The sequence below is a fragment of the Eriocheir sinensis genome, chromosome 59 (genome assembly GCF_024679095.1).
Source record: "Eriocheir sinensis breed Jianghai 21 chromosome 59, ASM2467909v1, whole genome shotgun sequence".
NCBI lineage: Eukaryota > Metazoa > Arthropoda > Malacostraca > Decapoda > Varunidae > Eriocheir > Eriocheir sinensis.
The window spans coordinates 11,122,548-11,136,947 of record NC_066567.1 but is presented as its reverse complement, the minus strand read 5'-3'; the positions used below and the strand labels follow the sequence as shown (position 1 = coordinate 11,136,947).

At 44.0% G+C, this 14,400-nt stretch overlaps 1 protein-coding gene across 1 annotated transcript in view; it reads left to right on the top strand.

The window, feature by feature from the left end:
- LOC126985197 (HEAT repeat-containing protein 1-like) overlaps positions 1 to 14,400 on the top strand; it is a 125,256-nt gene that overhangs the window by 14,607 nt on the left and 96,249 nt on the right. The window contains exons 7-9 of the mRNA XM_050839754.1: positions 5,575 to 5,807; positions 6,080 to 6,201; positions 10,874 to 11,002. Of these exons, the coding sequence (XP_050695711.1) occupies positions 5,575 to 5,807; positions 6,080 to 6,201; positions 10,874 to 11,002 (484 nt within the window). The remainder of the gene's footprint in view (positions 1 to 5,574; positions 5,808 to 6,079; positions 6,202 to 10,873; positions 11,003 to 14,400) is intronic.

Sequence of the window (14,400 nt, the reverse complement as noted above, 5' to 3'; positions counted from 1 at the left end):
CACCACCACAACTTTCATCACTACCCCACATTCATCACCACCACAACTTTCATCACTACCCCACATTCATCACCACCACAACTTTCATCACTACCCCACATTCATCACCACCACTTCTTCCATCACCACCACAACTTCCATCACCACCCCACATTCATCACCACCACTTCTTCCATCACCACCACAACATTCATCACTACCCCACATTCATCACCACCACTTCTTCCATCACCACCACAACATTCATCACTACCACAAATTCATCACCACCACTTCTTCCATCACCACCACAACATTCATCACTACCCCACATTCATCACCACCACTTCTTCCATCACCACCACAACATTCATCACTACCCCACATTCATCACCACCACTTCTTCCATCACCACCACAACTTTCATCACTACCCCACATTCATCACCACCACTTCTTCCATCACCACCACAACATTCATCACTACCCCACATTCATCACCACCACTTCTTCCATCACCACCACAACATTCATCACTACCCCATATTCATCACCACCACTTCTTCCATCACCACCACAACTTTCATCACTACCCCACATTCATCACCACCACTTCTTCCATCACCACCACAACTTTCATCACTACCCCATATTCATCACCACCACTTCTTCTATCACCACCTTGCTTACTTGCTTAAGGTTGTCCGTCGATTTCGACGATGACGTCACTTCAAGCCCATTTCAGGTAGGGCGTGTAGTGATACCTGCACATATGATGCTTAAAGTGGGAGAAGGGCGTGCATTCATCAGCCCACTATCTTGGCATTCCACAGTTGGGCTGGTGGCAAGGTGGAGTCCAGGACGACCAGCAACTATGGGATGTTGCAGGAGACTGCCAAGTCGTTGCGCCATGAATGCTCGCCTTATATGGGTCGCCACAGCAGATTTTTCCTTAGGGGATGACTCCCGTAGTCTTAGTCCAGCCAAGGATACCCACAAGACAGTGGGGCAGGAGTTGGTGAAGGACCAGGGTGTATCCACACGTCGGTGGTCCATGGTCCAGCACCTCTGGGGCCTCCTGCTGCTCCGAGATCCTCTGCCAGTTTAGCCTGGAGCCGCAAGACTACCAGTTACCATGGGTGGCCACGTGGAGGCACAGCAGAAGTCTTGGCGATGGAGAGGCTATGTACTGGCAGGGGGAGACTTACGCACTCGGCTCCCCGGTTCGCACAGGGCTAGCCAGCGGTGGCAGCTGAAAGCGTCACCACCTTTTCTTCCATCACCACCTCACCTTCATCATCAGCACCACCACATCTTTCCTCACCACCACCATCACTTTCAACACCACCTTCATCACCACTGCCGACCTTGAAACCAGCTGGCGAGCTGCAGCTGTCTACCACCCGCGCGCCCTCTGCTGCCAGTGAAGAACACTGCCAACGTACACAACATGTCGTTTCCCGCCATTGCCCGATCGTCTCTCCTGGTCTCGTTGTGACTGCGATTATTCAATGTTTTCTGCCTCACCTTTGCACCACCATCACGCCTATTTCCCCCCCCCCCCCCTGGTAGGGTGTTTTTGGGCCGCGACCGCCTGTATGCATTTTTACCCATAGGTTATTAAGTTCGCCATTTGCGCACCTTCAGACCACCCATATGTCCACAAATGGTGAGGTTTTACTGTATCTCTTTATCTAAATAGATCAATTTCACTAATGTTTGTCAACAGTGTGTGCGGCTCTCCAACAATCTTATGAAGCATTTTTGAGGTGACAAGTGATCCTAGACCAACAATGGCACGCCCTTCTTCGCTTTTTTGATAGTGTCCTTTCACAACCATCAAACACATGGTAGCTGTACAGTGCTGTTGCCCATTCCCAATGACTTACATTTATTTTCATTAATTTTAATTTCTAACTTCTGGATTCTTTCATAAATCCTGTCAAGACTATTGCAGCATTTTACAGTCCTCCTCAGCTTTTATTTCTCTCATGATCTTTTTGTCCTTTTCAACTAGGCTTGCATGACTACTGATTCCTTTCGTCAAGTCATTGACATAAATTAGAAATATAGTGGGTGCCAGCACCAAGCCCTGTGGAACTCCACTTGTGGCATCACAGGATCTATGAGGGGACACTGGCATGGGAAATATAACTGTTTGCAAAAATAATGGAAGTTATTGGAAATGGGTATCAGGACTTACTAAAAGACTGTCATGGAATTATGTTATGCTAAAATATAACATCAAGAAAGCAAAAGAGAAGAATCTGGGAGTGTTAGCCAAGGATATTTTGTTGCCTGAATGACACATTAGCAAGACTGCTTTAGTGACCTACAATATGTCGACAAACATGGAGTGTCATTTCACTGCATGGATGACGATGAAGAAATTAATTGTGTCTCTGATCTGTGCCTGGTTGCACAATGTAACAGTAGTATGGTCCCTACATAAAAACAAACAAAAACGTGCACACTAGGTTGAGATAATTCAATGAGCAAGATCCAGGTTGGTTCTTAGCATGACCGACTAAACACACGTGGAAAGACTGAGAAGGTTGGGGCTGACATCCTTGACGGAAGGGAGAGAGAGTTGACATGATTGCATGTTGAAGCGATGAAGGGAACTGACAGAATTAGGAGGGAGAATCTGTTTGTGGAATTGGAGAAAATAGTGGACACAAAACAAAGTTGATAAAGACAAGGTGCTTCAGAGATTTAGAGAAATACAGTTTTCCAATAGATATATAGATCATTGGAACAGCCTGGACAAAGGAGATGTCCAGTATAAAAACTTAAATGTGTTTAAAGTAAAGTTTGACTGATGGTGACCCAGAGCTGGGGCCCATGAGTGTAGCTCAATTCCTGCATGTCATGGCAGGGTGAATACACACAGACACATCATATGTCTAGCCTTATGAACATTACCGAATGATAAGGGCAGTTCATGAGTACTGTGGCGGTAACTTTAGTGAGACATGTTTGAACTTTGCACATCCTTATCAGCTGATGCAACACCAAAATGGTGCAGCCAGATCCTTCCCCCAGCAGCATGTCTTGGCTGATGAGCTGGCAGGCAGGTCACCCTGCACTGGAAGCAGCAGCAATCAAAGTCACACTGGACATGATGTCACTTGAGGGTGGCAAAAGTTACGTGACAGTGCCCACACTCACACAGCTGTGACTGTTGGCACACTCCCCGCCTGCTCTCCCTCACTGTGTGCACACTCGCTGATGTGTGACTTGCTCCATTCTGGAATCCCTCCGTGTCAAAAAATGAACATATGTCAGAATATTTTGCTCTTTTGTTCCTGGCCACATTTTTAACCAAAGAAAAATTAAATAGAGAAGCTCAGCTCCTGCTGCCATCCACAAGCTGTGCCAAGGCAGCAGTGTTGTCTGGGCTGCTCAGGGGACGGCGGCCAAGGGAAGGCCCGTGGTAAAGCCTTGATGAGTCAGCTGTTAGGACTCTCCCAGAACCATTTTTTAAAACTGGTATTTTTCCTTTTATGTTGAAATTTTATTGGCTCATTAGAGTGGTAAAAAAATTATCCCCCCTATCTCTGGAAAAGTGTTGGAATTTTGACAATTGTTTACAACCACCATGATACACAAGCCTGCCAACACGGGGGGTCTGTATTTCTTTCTTTCTCTTTTGACTCAAGTTCTTTCAAGAGGAAAATATCATGACATGTCTTGAACCAAAGTTGGTTATTCTCTTAACATATGTTTGTTTTTTATCCTGGGGTCATCATGTCCTGAGCTTTGTTTCTCCTTTTCTTGTGGCTGCCTCCTTCCTGTACTAGATGAGTGAAGAAGGTCTTCACTCAATTACTCCTTAAATGACACTCCTCTAAGCAGGTCTGGGCGTGAGAGAGACTTAGGAGTCTTAAGGCCCGTCCACACTATGCATCACGATGCGCGCAGTGTTGAATGGACGTGTTGAAAAACGAGGTTTTCAACACGATGCAGCGTAATGAACGCACTGATGGGCTGTTGCCATTTCAATGCGACGCGCAGTGTTGCAGTATGGCATGACACTTTCTCTGTGATGGTTCAGTCATTATCCGCGCTTGCTTCCACCAAACCCTTCGAGTGGACAAGGAGCAATACATATTTTATTGAGCTACTGAAGCAACATCCATCCATTTGGAACATTAAATGCAAGGAGTACAAGATGAGGAACATCAGGAGTGCAAACTTGGAAACTATAAAAAACAGACTTGTCGAGTTTTGTGAACGGTATAGTACGGAATGAGGATATCAATAAAAAATTGCACACACTGAAGACACAGTTCCACAGGGAAATGTCTGCCGTGAAAGCATCAAAAAAGTCTGGAGCTAGCACGGAAGACATCTACACTCCGGAGTTGTGGTGCTTTGATGAGCTGCTTTTCCTGGCTGAGGGAGAACTCATATGTGCATCCACTTCCAACTTGGATGAAGGAGAAATTACTCAACAAGTTCATAATTTTATTATGTGTACACCAGCAATAATAAATTTTCATACATATAAAGATAAAGATATGCCAAAGAAATATTTTAATCTCTCTCTCTCTCTCTCTCTCTCTCTCTCGTAGGCTATATGTCGCACTTACGTTGCTGCCAGACTAGGCTATATTTCCCCACATACGTTGCTGCCGTGGAACAGCTCCTTTCTCATTGAAATATTCCATGAACTCCTTCCTGATGGCTTTTGCCTCATTTGTGGGATGTCTCTATAATCTCTCCATGGGAAGAAGCTGCCTATTATCACGTCATGCCCCCGGTGTTACAACTCCATCTGCAATATTCCCACCGTCAAAGCTAATCAATCGGTGACGGACTCGCGAGGATAAGCTGCGTTGTGATGCACTTCAGTCTGGACGCTAGTGTATTGTTTTCAACACCACTACTGCATCACATGGCTGCTACATGATGCATAGTGTGGACGGGGCTTTAGTGAGCGCTGACCTCCATCCTAGGGCTCAATGCATTCAGGCCAAAAATCGGGCAAACAGAGTACTTGGTTTCATCTCAAGGAGCGTAAGCAATAGGAGCGCCGAGGTCATCCTCAAACTTTACTTAGCACTAGTTAGACCTCATCTCGATTATGCAGTTCAGTTCTGGTCCCCCTACTGTAGAATGGATATCAAGATGTTAGAATCTGTACAGAGGAGGATGACAAAGATGATTCAGGGTGTGAAAAACTTTCCTCCATGAAGACAGGCTGAAGCATTTAAATCTACACCTTCTAGAAAGGCGAAGGTTGCAAGGAGACTTGATCGAAGTCTATAAATGGATGAAGGGCTTTAATATAGGGGATGTCAATAAGATTTTGGTAGTAAAAGAGCCAGGTAGGACACGTAGCAATGGTTGTAAGTAGACAAATTCAGGTTTAACAAAGACATAGGCAAGAATTGGTTCACCATTAGAGTGGTGGATGAATGGAACAGGCTTGGGAGCCATGTTGTGGATGCCAATACCATAGATACATTCAAGAAGAGGTTAGATAAAGCCATGGATGGTGAGGTACGGTGGGGTTGAGTGTACAGGAGCTGCCTAGTATAGGGCAACCGGCCTCTTGCAGACTCCTTACGTTCTTATGTTCTTCCCGCAGGAGGGAGCCGTGTGTGGCACACCAGCAGTCATGGGAGAAACTGCAACTCATGCTGGAAACTCTAACAATCATGAAGGACCTCCAGCGACCCTGGCTTCTGGTGGCTCCCCTCACCCACTGGCTCAATATGACCCTGACCCTTGACCTGACCTCCACCACCCTCCTCCAGCAGCAGATCCTCTCCACCCTCCTCCACCTCCTTGAGAAGTGCGTGGAGGAGTTGGGTGAGGAAGGTGTGTGTGCCTTGGTCTGTGTGCATGTTATGTGTCTTATGAAAAGGTTAAGCAGGTGTCTGTGTGTTAATAAAACTCTTTAATTCCAGCACATCACTGATATATAAATACAAAACATGATCAGAGCCAAAACCAACTCTAAAGCACTCGGCTTGTCGCCGCTCTTTGAGGAAGCCGTATCTTTCATAAGTTATCAATCCATTATTAATTTTAGTAATCCATTTTTATTAGTAGTAATATTGATGTTATTTTTCTCTTTCCACCCTCCTCAGAGGTCAGCCAACGAGTACAGGTCAACGTAGAGGTCATCGTAGCCTGTGTCCGTGCGTCCTTGAGCCACGACACCCACCGGCGGGCGCTGCTCATCCTGGCACTCTGTGCGCGCATCGTCCCGGTGTGTATTGTGTGCCTGCCTGCACCGAGTTATAGAGAACAGGATGTGTGTCACGAAGGCACTGCCAGGTGTCCCTGGCCTTGGACCTATAAACTGATTTTAATTTCTTCTTAATACACAGCACCTTCACCTTTACTGAATTTTAATGGTTGACTCAAATGTTTGTGAGGCTGTACTTGACATTCTTCAAGTACAGCAGTGTCACACTGAATGTAGGCAATTGTAGTGCAATTCATGGCGCATTCTAAAGGCATTCAATGGACTTGAAAATTGATTTCTTGCAAAGCAAGATAAAAGTTCATTGTGGTTTTCATCTAAGTAAAAGTTGCTGAAACCCAAAGGAGATCAGCGCAGTGTGAAAACAGAAAAACAGGAACCTGTCTGTCTGAGCCAGTCAGTCTTGATGCCTCACCTTTGTTCTGAATCACTTGAGTGAATGAATGTTGTTGAATGAATGCAATGAATGAATGAATGCTTCCTGATCATGTGATCATTAGGATCATGGAACAAATAGAGCACCCCCTAGGAGTACTTGCACTGTGTTGCCCGAGTAGCTGTCCGTCATGTATGGCAAGCTAGTCTCCCCATCTCATGTTGGGACCATGTTGACAGTGTCTGAGATAACTGACTGTGTTGTCCTTTAAAGTTAGTAAGTGAAAACATTGCCAGTATGATTATAAAACAAGATTTCTCCTTTTGCCAAAATATCTGTTTTAGGAGATTTCAGTGTTCAGCGGCTTTAGCTTCAGCAGGAAGAGTATAACGAGCGTGGTCACAAACACCATCTTGGTAACCCAAACGTTTCAACATCAGGATGTCATCTTCAGTGTAAAGATGGTGTTTGTGACCACGCTCGTTATACTCTTCCTGCTGGAGCTGAGGTTCCCTAAGCACACACCCCTTTCTGATACTTTAGCTTTAGCTTGACAGCTGTCTCCAAGCTGCAGTGGTTAGCATGCTTAACCACCAATCTGTGAACCTGGGTTCAAATCCTACCCTGGGCAGCTGGCACACAGCCCACCCAGCTGTCCACCCTTTCTTTACGGATAGTCAATAGATAGGTACCTGAGGAAACCTGGGTGAGGTAAACTGTAGTAACTGCACTGTGCCTGTGTCCTGGCTTGAAGGGTTTTCACCCCCCACAGGCTCAAGGATCAGTGGTACAGAGGTGAGCACCAAAGCTATGTGCAGCCACAGCTTATGTGCCCAACTTTACCTTAATTAAGCTTTCATCTTCCTATGACCCCCCCTCCTCCTCCTCCTCCTCCTCCTCCTCCGAACAAAAACTTTGTGTCTGTGTTCACGGTTGAGAACACCCAGTCTGTACCCGAGAGCCCTACCCCCCTGAGGGGAATCATGTCCCTAGACGTGCAAAAGTACCTAGATAAACTCGAGACAAATAAGTAAACTGGACCCGACGGCTTGTCACCCAGGTGGCTCAAGGAACTCAAGCAGCAACTCCTCAAGCCACTCAACGCCATCTTTAATCTGACACTACAATAAAACAAAGTTCCCGAAGACTGGAAGCAAGTGAACGTGACGCATATTTACAAAAAGGGAGACAAAAGTGTGACCTTAAACTACAGACCAATCAGCTTGACCTCAGTGGCGGGAAAAGATCTCGAGAAGATCATCAGAGACAAACTCGTTAAGTTTCTTGAAGACAACATAATTTCCGATGCTCAGCACAGTTTCAGGAATAAGCGCTCATGCTTAACCAACTTGCCGGACTTCTTCCAAGGTATCTATGAAAACTGGGATGATCCTATCTCCAGTGATGTTATACAGTAATCCCCCTCCATTGTGGGGGTTACGTTCCAGACCCACCCGCGATAAGTGAAAATCTGCGAAATAGAAATACACCCTAGGCATGTTTTTATAACTTTTACAGTACTTTTAATAACATTTTAAGGTCATTAAACACACTTTTAAAACAATATAAACACACCGTACACTGTAGGGAGACACGCGGAACTGAGACAGAACAAGGCGAACAGCTTCTCTCCCTGCGAGATGCGAAGCAGTGAGATGCTTCTAGAACACAGCAGCCAATCAGGGGCCGAGAAAAAAATACCGACGCTCTGATTGGCTGAATCGGTATGTACGGCCATGCTATCATGACGTGCGAGATTTAAACTCATAAACAATGCTGCGGAATGCCGCGAAAGGGCGAAAATACAGTCAAGTCGCGTATGACGCGGATTCATAAGGCGCGGTTTCCTATGACGCGGTATGGTTTCAGAACTGTATGTTCAGATCACGCGGGTAAAACCATCTATGACGCGGTTTGTGGTCTCCCCTGGCCAAACGAGCGCAGAGTTGCCAGGTTGGATTTTTTTCCGAGGGGGTAAATCTCATGGTGGTGGTTGGGTTGGTTCGTGGGAGGATTTCTATCCCGTCTCTCTCTCTCTCTCTCTCTCTCTCTCTCTCTCTCTCTCTCTCTCTCCCCGCACATTTTTGTATTCAGTAAGTTACAAATTATCCTCACTATCAGAATGATCATATAGCCAAAATTTATACATGCAGACAAGAAGAACGTTCGCAGTCGGCTGCCGTGGCCCTCACTCAAATTCCAAGTCACAGTCATGCACTCCCCGACCACTCCGCATCTCTTCCCGTCAATCTTTTCACCCTCCTTTGCTCCTTTTTTCATGTAAAGTGGACCTGTCCCAACTGTCTATTCTTGCAGGCAAAAAAGAAAGTGATCTGGCTAAACAGTTTACTAAAATCTACAGCAGGCCGCTGCTGCACATCAGCCTGCTGGCAAACTGGCTTTTAAAAATCTAAATTGGTGTTCCCAGATCCTTTCCTTTCTTTTGTCTTTCTCGCTGCCCAGTCCAAAAGGGAAGAAATCAGAGACACGGTGTATAAAGAAACTCATGAGAGAGAGAGAGAGAGAGATCTTTGAAAGTGGTTGGTCACCACTAATTATTGCGCTAATATGCGTGCCAAATAATATTTTTGTCGATTTCGGGTTGGCAGGGAAAGTAAATGGTTGGGCGGGATTGGCCGTTTTTTTGGCGGAATGTGGCGGCGGCGCGGCGGGTTCCCAGTCCTGACGAGGACACATCTAGTAAACCCCCCGGCCCCCGCACGGCAAGGAGTCGGCTCGCTTACCATGCATGTGCTGCACAATGGCTTGCAAGCCTGAATTTTCCCCGCATGTGAGTGCAGGTGGGATAAAATGGCGGCTAGCCAGTACCAAATTGTATTTTCCCTATATATACCGAGTGAAAAAATGGGTGTTGGCGGTGGCTGAGTGGATAAGGTGGTGAGCGTGGGGTCGGACTGAACAACATCAAAAGGCAGATAATGCCTACCGGTGCACTCGAAAGAAAAAAAAAAAAAAAATATATATATATATATATATATATATATATATATATATATATATATATATATATATATATATATATATATATATATATATATATATATATATATATATATATATATATATATATATATATATATATATATATATATATATATATATATATATATATAAAATGTGTGTGGGTCAAAATGGCAAGGGCCAGAACCAAATTGCATTTTCTCCATAGGTTTAGTTATTCCTATGGCGCGGTTTCCTATGGTGCAGCCGTTGCTCAGAACCAATTAACCGCACCATACGCAACTCGACTGTATATGCAATATAAAAATTAATAGGTCTTACAGGAAAAAACGCGAAATACTGGGACCGTGAAAACTGAACTGCGATATCATGGGGTTTTACTGTATATCTAGACTTTCAAAAAGCCTTTGACAAAGTACCACATGAAAGACCCCTCGAAAAACCTAAGTCGGCGGGGTTAGGCGACAATCTGACAGCGTGGATAAAAGACTGGCTCCCAGTCACAAGTGGAGTTCCACAGGTATCGGTGCTGGCACCCATACTCTTCAATATATATATCAACCACCTTGAACTATGATTAAAATCCACTCTTTCAAAATTTGCCGAAGACACAAAGGTGGGTGGGAAGGCCCTCACGACAGCAGACTGCGAAATTATCCAGAGCCCTGGACCAGATCACTCATTGGTCAGAAAATTGGCATGTCCTTCAACACTGCCAAATGTAAAGTAATGCATATTGGATCTAGAAATAGCAACCACACATACTACATGGGTGGCGAACCACTACAGGTAGTGCAAGAGGAAAGAGACCTCGGAGTCACTATTAGCAGTGACTTGAAACAAACAAAACACATCTGCAGTAATTACTTCCATTCAACACACTGTATCTTAATAACTACAGAATCTAGACATTTTGGGAAGATTCCATTTGAATGCATATTTCATTCACCTCTTTTCTCTAGTTAAAGAGTATTGATAAAGTGAATATCGATGAAAATGAGAGATTGATGCATGTTTGCCCGTATGGCGAGACAGGAAATTACAACCCGGCCCGTCCCGTAGGGGTTAAAGACCCTCCTCTGTTTACACCAGGAGTGAAGTGAATGTACGTCTGGTAAATGGCGCTCAACTCTGCAGGTTATTGAAGTATTATCTAAGAATTTAATTAAATCATTGAAGCCAGCAGCCTCATTATGAGTTAACAGGCTTTCTTTTGCCTACCTTTCCATGTTTCCTCCCCCTCTTCTGCCCCCTCTTCTTCCTCCTCCTCTCCCTTCCTCACACATTAATCTGGCTCCTGGCCCCTGCCCCACCCAGGACGCAGTGCTGCACAACATGATGGCAATCTTCACCTTCATGGGAACGTCTTTGCTGCGCCGCGATGATGCTTACTCCTTTGAGGTCATCCACCACACCATACAGAGCATTGTGCCCACTCTCATACAGGTCAGTGAGAGAGAGAGAGAGAGAGAGAGAGAGAGAGAGAGAGAGAGAGAGAGAGAGAGAGAGAGAGAGAGAGAGAGAGAGAGAGAGAGAGAGAGAGAGAGAGAGAGAGAGAGAGAGAGAGAGAGAGAGAGAGAGAGAGATATTTACATTGATTTACAAGTACCTCTCAATTTATGCATAATGTAAATTTCATGTAATGTAAACAATTTTTCCCATACTGTAGTGTTAAGCATGTTATGCACCATCCCTGCTGTCCTGTGCATCATCAGATGGAATCAGAGTTAAATCTGTCTGCATTTGTGTGTATTTACCTAGTTGTGACATTTGGGAAGAGAGCTGTGCTCGCGCTGTCCCGTCTCCATATCCACTCTTATCCAACTTTTCCTTCCCACGTCTTCCTACGTCAATTCTCGGCGGTGGTTGTCGGTGGCAGTGTGTGTGTATTTACCTAGTTGTATTTACCTGTTGTAGTTTTACAGGGCCTGGGTTTACGCTCGTGTGGTCCCATCTCCATATTTGTATTTGTCCAGCTTTTCCTTAAAGTTGTGCACACTCTTCGCCGATACTACATCCTATTTAGTCTGTTCCAAACCTCTATGTTTCTTTGCGGGAAGCTATATTTCTTTATGTCTCTCAAGCATCTTCCTTTTCTCAGTTTTTTACTGTGTCCTCGTGTGTTGCTGGTGTTTATTCCTTCTTGTAGTAGTAACTCCTCATTGTCTACTTCTTCCATTTTATTTCATAATTTATAAATTTATATTAGGTCTCCCCTTTCTCTTCTTTGTTCCAGTGTTGGCAGGTCCATTTCCTTTAACCTTTCTTCATATGACAATCCCTCCAGATCTGGAACCATTTTTGTTGCCATCCTTTGTATTCTTTCTAGTTTTTTTTACGTTTTTCTTCTTATGGGGAGACCACACAGTTTCCGCATATCCCAATTTTGGTGTAATCATAGTGGTAATCATCTTTTTCATCATATCCTTATCCATGTAATGGAATGCTAATTCTATATTTCTTACCATTCTATACGTATCACCGAATATCCTATTAACATGACTCTCTGACAGTTCATTATCTTGTATTGTCACTCCCAGATCTCTCTCTTCTTGAACTTTTAATATTTCTCCATGTCCCATTTTATATGTCCATTTTGGTCTCCCTTCACTCTTTCCTATTTCCATTACATGACATTTCTTCACATTGAACTCCATCTCCCATTTCATACTCCAGTCCCAAATCTTATTTTGGTTCTCTTGCAGAATTTCAGTTTTTACTGTTTCTTATATGTCTCAGCAATTTCACATCATCTGCAAACAGTCTCATGTAACTGCTTACTTTCTCTGGCATATCATTTATATATGTATACTAGGAAAAGTATTGGTGCCAATACCAATCCTTGAGGCACTCCGCTATCTACAATGCTCCATTCCGATTTCATGTCCTTTACCACTGTTCTCATCTCTCTTCCCCGTAAGTAACTTTCCCCAGTTCTTCATTTTCCCTTTCAATCCTCTTCTATTTTCCAGCTTCCATAGTAGTCTTGTATGTGGAACTTTGTCAAAAGCCTTCTTCAGGTCAAAATACACGCAGTCTACCCATCCCTCCGTCTCCTGTGTTATGTCTGTCACTCTCGAGTAAAAGCTCAGTAAGTTTGTTACACATGAGCGCCCTTTTCTAAAGCCATAATGTTTTTCTGTAATTATGTTGTGTTCTAGAAATTTTGTCCATTGTTTCTTTATCACTTTCTCGCATATTTTGCAAACTACACTGGTCTATAGTTCAGAGGTTCTTCCTTTTTGCTGCTTTTATATATATGGACCACCTCAGCCCTCCGCCACTCCTTTGGTACTTTACCAGTTGTTATTGAGCACTTTATGACATCATATACCGATCCAACCAGCTGATTTCTGGATTCTTTCAGTATGAAACCTGAGACTCCATCCGGTCCTATTGCTTTCCTCTCCCCCAGCTCTTCCATTATTTTATATATCTCCTCTTTAGTTACTATGACTTCATCCATATTAACACTTATTTTGTCATCTTGTGGTTCATTGAATTGTGATTCTTTTGTAAAAACTTGCAGGAACAGGAACCTCTTGTTTAGCAGCTCAGTCATGTCTTTAGGATCTTCAATTTTCTTATTTCAGTCTTTCTATTTTTTCCCTTGGTTTGATTTTTCCATTTATGAATCCATAAAACAGTTTAGGTTCTTCCTTGCACTTTTCAACAATATCCTTTTCATATCCTTTCTCTTCTTCTCTCTTTATTTTCATGTATTAATTTCTTGCTATCTTAAAATCTTATTTGTTTCTTTGATTCTTATTTCTTTTCACTCTCTTCCACACTTTGTCTCTTTTTTCCTTTGCAGCTTCACATTTTGCATTAACCCTTAGATTATGGCAATTGTATATATAAGTGCGCTGCCACACGCCCCACCCGTACAGGGATCATATATATAATCATCACGCTCTACGCTCCCTACGTTTCAAATATACCTCCAGTTCTTGACTCAGAAGAATGGTGGAGGCATCTGGCATCCGTACACACTCTCATTCGTCTCCAGCACGCAGCCTACCGAAGGCCACAGATCATTTTCCACTTTTGTTCGGAATACATCTGTCATGTCTTGTGCCGTGTCAAGCAGTTCCTCTGCTCCGGGCGGAAGTAGAGCGCGGGCGAATCAAAGTGACAGTGACTCTGATGACTGCTGTGGTAGTGACATTGACAGTGATACTAGTGAGAGTGACTGGCTGTCCGATTTTGGAGACATTAGTCAACGAAGCAGTGATAGTGTTGTATATATACACCGCATGCCTCACAGCCTTTCCCTACCCCTGCCCTGAGTACTTCAAGACGGAGGCGTGGCCGTGTTTCTTCATGATCTAGGATTACTGCAACAAGAGGGTGTGCAAGAGCTAGTGCTGCTGCTAGTGACAGAAACTTTCAGTGGACCAGTGGTGATTTTTTTATACCAAGTGTGCCTCAGTGTGACGGTGTTCAGGTGGGAATCACAGATAGGTTCCCAGAAGTGCAACAAGAATGTGACTATTTTCTTGCATATATGGATAATGATTTACTGGATCTAATTGTCAAGGAAACAAACAAACTTTGCTCAGCGTGGCGAGCACGTGGGTTTGCATGAGAGTGAGTGGGGTGCTTCCACGTGACGCGTCACGGCCACGAGAAAATGCGCAATATTTTTGGCTGTCATAACTTTTTTATTATTATTAGGAGAGAAGCTTTATTACACCACCATTTATACTAGATGAATATACAATTATTGCAAAGAAGAAAGACACCATTTCCACCTCTTTTAAATGTCAGAATTTTCCCCACGGACAGCATCCAGAGAAATATATCACCACCCGTACCCTAAGGGTTAAATCAATCCTTCTTTC